Raw genomic sequence first — 11,574 nt, forward strand, 5'->3', positions numbered from 1 at the left:
ATACAATATTTAAAGGGATGACTACTTCCTTTCCTAGGGCTAGAAATGTATATTTTCTAGAGTGTATATTTTCAAAAGATTGGATGTAGTTTTACAGCGACAAAAGGGAAGCGTCTCTCTAAAGGTGTCTTGGACTAGAGATGGTGGCATGTTTTAGGATTGTGGTAACCGGTATAGAAAGAAAAATGATTGGCTGGAGAAAGATTAGAAAGGCAGAATATACAGGATTGGATTTGGTAACTGGCTGGACACGGGAAGTGGGAGGAAAAGGGAAGTCAAAGAATATTCTCAAATTTCTTGACCAGACAATTGAGGGAATAATGGTACTAATTTACTATTTCCCATCTGTTGGAAATTCTGGTGGAAATGTCTTTAAAATATTACAGTGTCTCTTCAGTTACGCATATGTAATAAACAGTGCCAAAAAAATATTTTAGACTTGATTTTGGCATATGATTTTTACCTCCTGGGCTATTTTCCACCTATTTTACATAAAATAGTATTAAAATGAGTCTGCACCAACAGGAGAGAAAGGAAGTTTGGTTAGCACAGAACTACGCTTCGTGCGTAGAGAAGGTCAGCTTGAAACTAAAATTTGCCATTCAAAGAAGTCCACAGATGAAAAAGTCAAGAATTGACACTACCCCCAAAACACACAAGGTGTCTCAAAATGTTTAAGCACAGAAATAGCTCTTTCATAAAAACATGACAGGCTTTTAAAAAAGTGAACAAGAAAAAAATCTACAGAAAAAGAGTGCTAGTCTTCGAAACACAACATCCAGAACAAAAGACAGTACCTTCAAAACCCACTCAGTCATTCAGAAATATTAAGGGTCCTAAAATTCTGAAAAGAGATTAGTGTAGGCCGGCCCGGTGGCTCACGTCTGTAATCCCAGCACTTTGGGAGGCCGAGGCGGGCAGATCACAAGGTCAGGAGATCGAGACCATCCTGGCTAACACGGTGAAACCCCGTCTCTACTAAAAACACAAAAAATTAGCCAGGCGTGGTGGCGGGCGCCTGTTGTCCCAGCTACTGGAGAGGCTGAGGCAGGAGAATGGCCTGAACTTGGGAAGCGGAGCTTGCAGTGAGCCAAGATCGCGCCACTACACTCCAGCCTGGGTGACAGAGCCAGACTGCGTCTCAAAAAAACAAAAACCAAAAAAAAAAAAAGAGAGAGAGAGATTAATGTTGCCCGAAGTTTAGGTTCTTTTTAAACACTTTCATTTTGTCTTTATAAAGCTACATCCAATCCTGTGATAATACACATGTTACTCTAAGAAAGGAAGTCCTCATTTCCTTAAACACTGTATTACCTGATAAATGTTATATTAAGTTTATATAGCAATGCATTTACAATGTATATATTCATGTATTTATACAGGAGGTAACAAATTAGAAGATACACCTTTCTATATTTGCAAAAATGTAAAATGTCACTTGCATTCTCTCAAGGCAGTTTTATTTAAAAAAAGAATTTACTCACATTGAATAGATTAATCTATAAAATAAAAATCAGATGCCCCATACTACGGCAACTAGCAACCCCCTTCACCCAACTCCCATGGGCTTCTCCCACACACTATTTCATCAGTCATCTAGGGAGTCTGTAAGGAATGGGTTATCCTTTCTCTTGCAAAACAGATAAAACTTGCGCACTTAATATGCTCCAAGAATGTGTTCAGTTAATTATAAAAAAGAAGGAAAACTATTTGTTTTCATCATTTATTCCTTCAGTCTATACGGTAAAAGAATCCAATTCTCATTAAAAGTTACCATATCAACTCTAAAGAACTTGGTGAATCCACCAGATTACTATCACAGAGGAACTATCCCTTAATCACATGTATACAGGGCCACCAAAATCCGCCTACAAAAGCTTTCCAACCATTCTATCACACTGGAGGAAAGAAGAATGTTTCTCCTATAGCTATACAAATAAATGTCTTGTTAGTTTTTCTATAGTTTTCCTGGGCTTTCCTGTTGACAGGCAATATTTCAAAAGAATATAAGATTTGTGATTTATCTTCCACGCCTTAGCTACGGAAAATGATGCTAATACGATAATTGGCTTAAGGTTACAACGCTGACGTTGGAATGTTTACTGCCAAACAAAAGGAGAAATTATACTTAATTTTAAAAAACATCTCAGGAAAGAACATACCCCTAAAAACGTAAATTAAAACTGTTAACATAATTAGACGGTCTCTTAGATAATAGTAATTCAGGTTTCCCCTCCATCGACACTAACTACTAAGTTTTCCCATGAAATGGAGGTTAGGGACCAGCCTTAGAATACTGAGAAAGATAAGAGACTTACTCTCCTAGAACCGAAAGAGGGAAGAGAAACCAGAGAACAGAAACATGGTGAGGAAAGAGAAAAAACAGCTCTAACGTGCTAAGGGGTCTATTTAACACGAAAAAGGCATTACTGAACCGATTCACCCAGGAGTAACCCGAGCCCAAACCCCCGCCGACCACGGGGCGAACTCCGAAGTCTACTGAAGAAAGCGCCAGAGCCCAGTGACAATGAGAACCGCTCTTCTCTAGGAGTAGGGGCTCTGAGAGGAGCCCATGCCTTGCCTGAGTCGCCTTTCAGTTCGCTCGTCTGGAGCAAGACCCACCTGGAGACCGCCATGGCCGGGTGCCGGCGGTTCGGAGCTCCCCGCGACCTACGCGCCGCGCAGCTGAGGCGCTAGTTTCCAGAAAGCTGAGAGGCGCAGGCCCAGGCCGCGGAGCACAGGGGAGCGGCCGGTGCGGCGTGGAGCGTTCCAGCGCAGGCCCTCGGGCATCTGCCCTGCCGCCTACCCGAGCTCGTCCCCGCGGCGGCCGGAGAGCAGGGGTCCAAGACAGTAGCGGAGGCGGCAGTCCTCCGACCCGCACGACTTCAAACCGGGTACCCCCAGCTCCGCTCTTTGCTGACGCGGGCGTCGGCACGCAGAACTGAGCGTCAGCGCGCCGGAAGTGACGTAAGCTCACCGACAGGGGCTCCGCTTGGCGCGAGCGCCTTGGGTTTGGTGGCAGGCGCCTAAATAAAAGCGCTTTGTGCTGATATGGAGAGGATGTCTAGTCTTAAGACTAGGGAAGGAGGTGAAATAAGGGTCCCCTTATTTAACTGAGAAGGAAAAAGTAGATTTAGTCCAAGTCTTGGAACTTCAAAACCTTGGTTTCTAATTCCATACCACCCAGATTCTGCTTCCCATCAGACTGCTAGGAAGCAAGATCAGAAGGACCTTAAGATGAGCTTGTCCAGGTGGTGAAGCCAGTGGGAGGAGTGAAAGCAAGAAGTCGCTATGACACTGAAGAAATGGCTCAGATGTTTGTCATTGTTTGCCAGAAGTTCTGCTTAGGTATTGGAGAGGTCTTCTGACCAACGATTTTGCCAAGTTAGATTTCTCAATTGTTTGTGTTGTTTGTACCATCATTTTCTCAGCCAGCCAGATTTGAAAACTACTATTCTTAAATTTTTGTTCTTTTGGGGGACTTATCTGGCTTTTCAATAGTTTTAAGTTCATTAGGCTTCTAAACACTTCTGCCAGGCCGTTGTCATCTTACACATGATTTTTTGTTGTTGTTGTTGTTGTCACTTGAGTTTCGCTCTGTCGCCCAGGCTGGAGTGCAGTGGCGCGATCTCGGCTCATTGCCAACCTCCGCCTCCCGGGTTCAAGCAATTCTAAATGTGCCTCAACCTCCCGAGTAGCTAGGAGGCACAAGGGCCCCACGCCTGGCCAATTTTTTTGTATTTTTTAGTAGAGACGGAGTTTCGCCATGTTGGCCAGGCTGGTCTCCTGCTCCTGGCTTCAAGTGATCCGCCCGCCTCGGCCTCCCAAAGTGATGGGATTACAGGTGTGAGCCACTGCGCCCGGCCCTTAAACTTGATTTTTATGCTAGTAGTAAAATAATATTTCTCAAATTTTCAAGTCAGCCCATTTTATAGGCCACCAACAGATTAATCTTCAAAAAAACCTCACTGCTTTTTATCATGTGGCTCCTATGCTTATAAAGCAGGTCCATTGGCTTCTCATTACCTGAAGAGGCTACGTCTCAATCCTTGAGTCTGTTTTTCATCTGTAAAATGAGGCTAATGAGAGGTACTGCAGAAGATTGTGGGAATAAAATGAGGTCATGAATCTAGAAGAGCTTACAAGAACTTTGTAAACCATAAAGTAGCATATATGTATGTAAAGAGAAAGAAACTAACAAGTACCTGCTCTGTGCTGGGCACATGACATGCATTATCCATATAATTTGTAGGGAAACCCTGAAAAGTTACTTTTAATCTTCGTAGACAAAGAAACTAAGCTCAGAAAGGTTAAGTAATTTGCCTCAAGATCCAAGCTAGTGATAATATTTATTGTCCAGTCATTCAACAAATGTTTGTCATCTCTCTGTATCAGAAACTATGCTTGGCGGTGTTTATACTATTGAAATCTAATCAAGTTGATGTTCGAGATATCTTTACATTTTCACTTTAGTCACCTACCTGCCTCATCAGTTTATCTCCTACCATTCAATAACAAGCAGATGCTTTTTACTGATTGTGTACAACATTCATTTAGCCAAAATTAAGCACCTACCATATGAGAGATTGGAACTTCTGAAGAAACCAGAACAGACAAGGTGCCTACTCTGGTTAAATTTACATTCAAATGAAAGGAAAAAGAAAATAAACAGATCAACACTGAAAATATATTTATGTGCTACGTAAAGAGAATGATGGGATTAATGGTGTGATTAAAGACCTCCTCTTACTGGGTAAATCAGGGAAAAACAGGATTAGCTTAAGCTGAGCCCTAAATGACAAGAGGTAGCTAAATGTGTGACAGCCTGGGAGCCTTCCAGGAAAAGGGTATATGTAGTGCAAAGGCATAAGAGAAGTCTGCTCTGTTGGGAAATGAGATAGGAGAAGTAGAAAGGGGTCATCGTAAGAAATTTGGACTTTACTCTATATGAAGTAGAAAGTCATAGAGTTTTAAGCAAGTAAGTAAAATATCTGAGTTATATTTTTAAAATCTTTTTAATTTTAGATAATTGAGTATGTAGTCTAAATGGCATTAGAAGAGAGGAAAGGACTGGTGGTGTAGATTTGTAAAGGATGGTGTAATAATCAAATACATTGATATTGGACTGGCTTGTTTGTAAATCCTTTCTCACCACAGTTAATCACAGTGTCTTGAGGGGGAATTTTAAAACCTCTCTAAACTTCATCTGGGAAATGAGGATAATAATAGTACTCATAGGGTTGTGGTGATGATTACATTAATGCACATAAAACGTTTAACCAAGTGACTGCCACAAGAAGCCCTCAAAAATATTATTAACTACATTGCTTATTGTTTTTGTTAACAATGAAACCTTGAGTAAGTGGCAACTTCTAGTCTCAATTTATTCAGCTGTGAAATGGGGATAATGATAGTACCAGTTAACCACCCTTATCTATACTAGTTCAGCACCCCTGCCAGATAGTTTTCTGAGTTAAGAATTATTTAGGTTTTGAAAAGTAATCCAATGAATATACCTTGTATTATGCAACACCCCAACAGCTTCTAGGGCAGTACTCTATAATCAAATATATTTATAGAGCTGCAGCAAAATGTATGACTAACCATACTAAGAGGAATAAGTAAAAGACTATAGATAGACATATGCCAGTTCAGGCCAGGATTTGCTGCCAAATATATATTTTTGAGATGGCATCTTGCTATGTTGCCCAGGCTGGTCTTGAACCCCTGGACTCAAGCAGTCCTCCTATATCAGCCTCATGAGTAGCTGGGACTATAGGTGAGTTTTTAAAAGTGTGGTTTTCAGACCATTTTCAATTTCAGAATTGTAAATAATAGATCATGAACCTGTACTTATAGAATCGTCATAAGAAAGAAATGAGTTCCTACATGATACACTTAGAAAATACTAAGTATTAGCCAGGCGTGATAGCTCATGCCTGTCATCCCAACACATTGAGAGGCTGATGTGGGAGGATCGCTTGAGCCCAGGAGTTCGAGACCAACCTGGGCAACATAGGGAGACCTCATCTCTACAAAAAAACAAACAAAAAAAATTTTTAATTAGCCAGCTGTTGGTGGCATGTGCCTATAATCTCAGCTACTCAGGAGGCTGAGGTGGGAGGATCCCTTGAGCCCAGGAACCTGAGGCAGCAGTAAGCCATGATCATGCTACTATACTCTAGCCTGGGTGACAGAGGGAGACCCTGTTTCAAAGAAAAGAAAAGACTAAGTATTAAATAAATATTAACTATTATGATTAACTATTTTCGTTATTATTTATAATAATAACTGAATATATACCATTAAGTGAACAAATATTCACATTATGGGAGTTAAGGAGAAGAGATAATGAAAAAGAAAGCTTATTAAGTGAAATTATTGCTTAAAAAAGCCTTTCAAGTCTTGGGACAGATATAGAGAGGCAGATTCATAGAACTGAAAGATCCCCCAATAAATACAGCCCAAAGACATCCTCACCAAGGCCCATGATAATCACACTGTCAAAATTTAAAGAAAAATAAAGAATTTTAAAAGCAGCAAGAGAAAAGTATCAAGTCACATATATGGGAATCTCCATTAGACTACCAGTGGATTTCTCAGGAGAAACCTTATAGGCCAGGAAAGAATAAGATTATATACTCAAAGTGCTGAAAGGAAAACAAAAACAAAAAAACTGTCAGCCAAGAATACCACACCCAACAAAACTGACCTTCAGAAATGAAGAAGAAATAAAGTTTTTCCCAAACAAGCAAAAGCTGAAGAAACTCATCACTACTAGGCCTGCCCTACAATAAATGCCTAATAGATGTTTATTTCTTTTCTTTCTTTCTTTCCTCTCCCTTTCTTTCTTTTTCTTTCTTTCTTTCTTTCTTTCTTTCTTTCTTTCTTTCTTTCTTTCTTTCTTTCTTTCTTTCTCTCTCTCTCTCTCTCTCTCTCTTTCTCTCTTTCTCTGTCTCTCTCTCTCTTTCTCTTTCTTTTTTTCCTTTTTTTTTGCTTTTTCTTTGATGTCTTGCTCTTGTCCCCCAGGCTGGAGTGCAATGGTGCAATCTTGGCTCACTGCAACCTCCGCCTCCTGGGTTCAAGCAATTCTCCTGCCTCAGCCTCCCGAGTAGCTGGGATTACAGGCAACTGCCACCACACTTGGCTAATTTTTGCATTTTTAGTAGAGACGGGGTTTCACCATGTTGCCCGGGCTGGTCTCGAACTCCTGACCTCAGGTGATCCACCTGCCTCGGCCTCCCAAAGTGCTGGGCTTTCTTGCTTTCTTCCTTTCTTCCTTCCTTCTTTTCTCTTCTCTTCTTCTCTTCTTTCTTTCTCTCTCTCTTTCTTTCTTTCTTTCTTTCTTTCTTTCTTTCATTGGCAGGGTCTTGCTTTGTTGCTGGAATTCAGTGGCACAATCATGACTCACTGCCACCTTGAATTCCTCCCAAGTAGATGGAACTATAGGCATGTACCACTGTGCCCAGCTAATATTTATTTCTTTCTTTATTGTAGAGATGGAGTCTTGACATCTTGCTTAGGCTGGTCTCAAACTTCTGGACTCCAGTGATCCTCCTGTCTTGGCCTCCCAAAGTGTTAAGATTATAGGTATGAGCCACCATGCCCAGCCATGGAGTTCTAGTATAAACAAAAGGATGATGATAATTATCATGATACATATGAAAGTATAAAAGTCACTAGTAGAGATAAATATGTAGATAAACCCAAAATACTCCAATGCTGTACTGGTGGTATGTGAATTATACATATCTCTAGTATAAAGGTCAAAAGTCAAAAGGATAAAAAAAAATAACAAAAGCTACAATAAGTTGTTAAATAATATACAATATAAAAAGGTGTAAATTGTGACATCAAAAACACAAATTGTGTAGCTGGGCATGGCATGTGCCTGTAAACTCAGCAACTCAGGAGGCTGTGGTGGAAGGATCACTTGAGCCTAGAAGTTCAAGGTCAGTTTAGACAATGTAGCAAGACCTTGTCTCTTAAAAAAAAAAAAAAAAAAGAGAAAGAAGAAAAAAACCCACAGTATGTAGAGGAGAAAAGTCTAGAGTTTTTGCATGCAACAGATGTTATCAGCTAAAAACAGTTGACTATAACTATAAGATGTTTTACGTAAGCCTCATGATAACCATAGCAGTTATGCAAACAATAAAGAGAAAGAAAACAAATCTTAGAATCTCTTAGTACAGAGGATTATCAAATTTTTTTAATTAAAAAAGAAATAAACAAAGGTGCTACAAAACAACCAGAAATAAACAAAGGTGCTACAAAACAACCGGATATAAAATAGCAAAGTAAAAATAGTAAGTCCTTCCTTTAATAATAATCTTGAATGTAGTTGGACTAAATTCCCCAGTCAACAGACATAGAGTTGCTAAATAGATTTTTAAAATAAGATCCAACTATATGCTATCTAGAGGAGACCAAATTAAGCCTTAAGGATACACACAGGCTGAAAGTAAAGAGATGAAAGAAGGTATTCTATGCAAATGGTAACCAAAAAAGAGCAGGGAGGCCAGTCATGGTGGTTCACACCTGCAATCCCAGTATTTTGGAAGGCCAAGGTGGGAGGCTCACTTGAGCCCAGGAGTTGGAGCCCAGCCTGGGCATTGTAGGGAGACCTCATCGCTACAAAAAAATTTAAAATTTAACCAAGCGTAGTGGCATGCACCTGTAGTTCCAGCTACTCAGGAGGCTGAGGCAGGGGGATTACTTGAGCCCAGGAGGTCAAGGCTGTGGTAAGCAATGTTTGTGCCACTGCACTCCAGCCTGGAAAACAGAATGAGACCCTGTCTCAAAAAAAAAAAAAAAAAAAAAAAAAAGCAGAGGTTGCTCTACTTATGTCTGATAAAATAAACTTTGAGTCAAATCCTGTCACAAGAGACAAAGATGGTCATTATTTAATGATAAAGAGGTCAATCCATCAAGAGGAAAATATATATGAACCTAACATTGGAATACTTAAATACATAAAGCAAATATTAATGAACATGGGTCAAATAGACAGCAATACAATAATAGTAGGAGACTTTGATATCCCACTTTCAACGATTGATAGAGCAACTGAACAGAAAATTAATAAGGAAATACTGGACTTGAATTGCACTTTTGGCCAAATGAACCTCACAGATACACACAGAACTTTCCACCCAACAGCAGCAGAATACACATTTTTTCTCTAGTGTACATGGAACATTCTCCAAGATAGAGCATATGTTAAGCCACAAAACTAGTCTTAACAAGCTTATAAAGTCATATCTAGTATTTTTTCAGACCATAAAGGTATGAAACTAGAAATCAATAACAGAAGGAATCTTTAAAAATTCACAAATATGTGGAAATTAAGCAACGTGCTCTTGAGCAATCAATGGATCAAAGAAGAAATCAAAAGGTAAATTTACAAAAATCTTGAGGCAAATAACAATGGAAACATAACACATCTACAGCAAAAGCAGTTCTAAGAGAGAAGTTTATAGCAACAAATGCCTACATTAAAAAAGAAGATCCCATAGAGTTTAACATTATGCCTCAAGGAACTAGAAAAAGAAGCATAAACTAAACCCAAAATTAACAGACGGGAGGAAACAATGAAATCAGAACAGAAATAAAACAAACAGAGAACAGAAAAACCATAGAAAGAATAAAACTGAGTTGGTTTTTTGAACAAATAAATAAAATTGATAAATCATCTAAGAGAAAAAGAGAAGACTCAAAAAATCAGAGTGAAGAAATTACAACCAATGTCTCAGAAATAAAAAAACAAGATTATAAGGGACTATTATGAATAAGTGTATGCCAATAAATTGGATAACCTAGAAAAAATGGATAAATTCCTAGAAAAATACAAGCTACCAAGATTGAGTCAGGAAGAAATAGAAAGCATGAGCCGACTAATAACAAATAAAGAGATTGAAGTAGTAATAAAAAACCAGGAGCAGTGGCTCATGCTTGTAATCCCAACATTTTGGGAGGCCAAGGCGGGTAGATCACCTGAGGTGAGGAGTTCAAGACCAGCCTGGCCAACATGGTGAAACCCCATCTCTACTAAAAATACAAAAATTAGCTGGGCCTGGTGGTGGGTGCCTGTAATCCCAGCTACATAGGAGGCTGAGGCACAAGAATTGCTTGAACCTGGGAAGCTGGGGTTGCTGTGAGTCAAGTTAGCCAATGCAGTGAGCCAGTGCACTCCGGCCTGGACGACAGAGCAAGACTCCATCTCAAAAAAAAACAAGAAACGCCACGTGCGGTGGCTCACGCCTGTAATTCCAGCACTTTGGGAGGCCAAGGCGGGCAGATTACCTGAAGTCGGGAGTTCAAGACCAGTCTGACCATCATGGAGAAACCCTGTCTCTACTAAAAATACAAAATTAGCCGGGCAAGGTGGCGCATGCCTGTAATCCCAGCTACGTGGGAGGCTGAGGCGGGAGAATCACTTGAACCCGGGAGGCGGAGGTTGCGGTGAACCGAGATTGCACCATTGCACTCCAGCCTGGGCAACAACAGCGAAACTCTCAAAAAAAAAAAAAAAAAAAACCACACAACAACACCACCAACAAAAAAAACAAGAAACAAAAAAATTAAAAACTGCCCAACAAAGAAAAGCCAAGCCCAGGACCAGATGGCTTCACACTGAATTCTACCAAACATTCAAAGAAGAATTAATACCAATGCTTCTTAATACAACTCTTCCAAAAAATAAAGCTAGAGGGAATATTTCCAAATAAACTTTATGAGGCCATCTTCACTTTGATACCTAAGTGAAAGACATCACAAGAAAAGAAAACTATAGGACAGTCTCTTTGAAGAATATTAATACAAAAATTCTCAATAAGATATTAGCAAGCTGAATTTAATAATACGTAAAAAAGATTATACATCATGACCAAATGAGAATTATCCTAGCCATGCAAGTCTGGTGTAACATGCTTATCAATCAATGTGATAGATTTAACAAAATGAAAGATAAAAACCACATGATCATCTCAATTGATTTGGGAAAAGCATTCAGTAAAGTCCAACATTTTTTCTTGATAAAAACTTACAATAATTTAGGTATAGAAGGAAAGTTCCTCAACGTAATAAAAGCCATTTATGAAAAACCCACAGCTAACATATGTTAGTTCCTCATATAATCAATGGGGAAATACTGAAAGCTTTTCCTCTAAGATGTGGTAAAAGACAAAGGCAAGGATGCCCAGTCTCACCACTTCTGTGTAACACAGTACTAGAAGTACTACCAAGAGCATACAGACAAGAAAAATAAAAAGCATCCAAATTATAAAAGAAGTAAAATTATCTCTATCACAGATGACATTATCTTATTTTTAAAAACTTTAGGCCGGGCGCGGTGGCTCAAGCCTGTAATCCCAGCACTTTGGGAGGCCGAGATGGGCGGATCACGAGGTCAGGAGATCGAGACCATCCTGGCTAACACGGTGAAACCCCGTCTCTACTAAGAAATACAAAAAATAGCCGGGCGAGGTGGCAGCGCCTGTAGTCCCAGCTACTCGGGAGGCTGAGGCCGGAGAATGGCGTGAACCCAGGAGGCGGAGCTTGCAGTGAGCTGAGATC

General features: G+C 39.8%; 1 protein-coding gene across 4 annotated transcripts in view; it reads right to left on the reverse strand.

The window, feature by feature from the left end:
- Nucleotides 1-2,939, reverse strand: part of BTAF1 (B-TFIID TATA-box binding protein associated factor 1) — a 106,153-nt gene extending 103,214 nt beyond the window's left edge. For all 4 annotated transcript variants that reach the window (XM_031652183.1, XM_031652186.1, XM_031652184.1 and 1 more), the window contains exon 1: nt 2,623-2,939. In XM_031652183.1, the coding sequence (XP_031508043.1) occupies nt 2,623-2,636 (14 nt within the window). In that variant the 5' untranslated portion in view covers nt 2,637-2,939. The remainder of the gene's footprint in view (nt 1-2,622) is intronic.
- Between the last annotated feature and the right edge of the window lie 8,635 nt (nt 2,940-11,574).

This window comes from Papio anubis, chromosome 11, assembly GCF_008728515.1.
Source record: "Papio anubis isolate 15944 chromosome 11, Panubis1.0, whole genome shotgun sequence".
NCBI classification, from domain to species: Eukaryota; Metazoa; Chordata; class Mammalia; order Primates; family Cercopithecidae; genus Papio; species Papio anubis.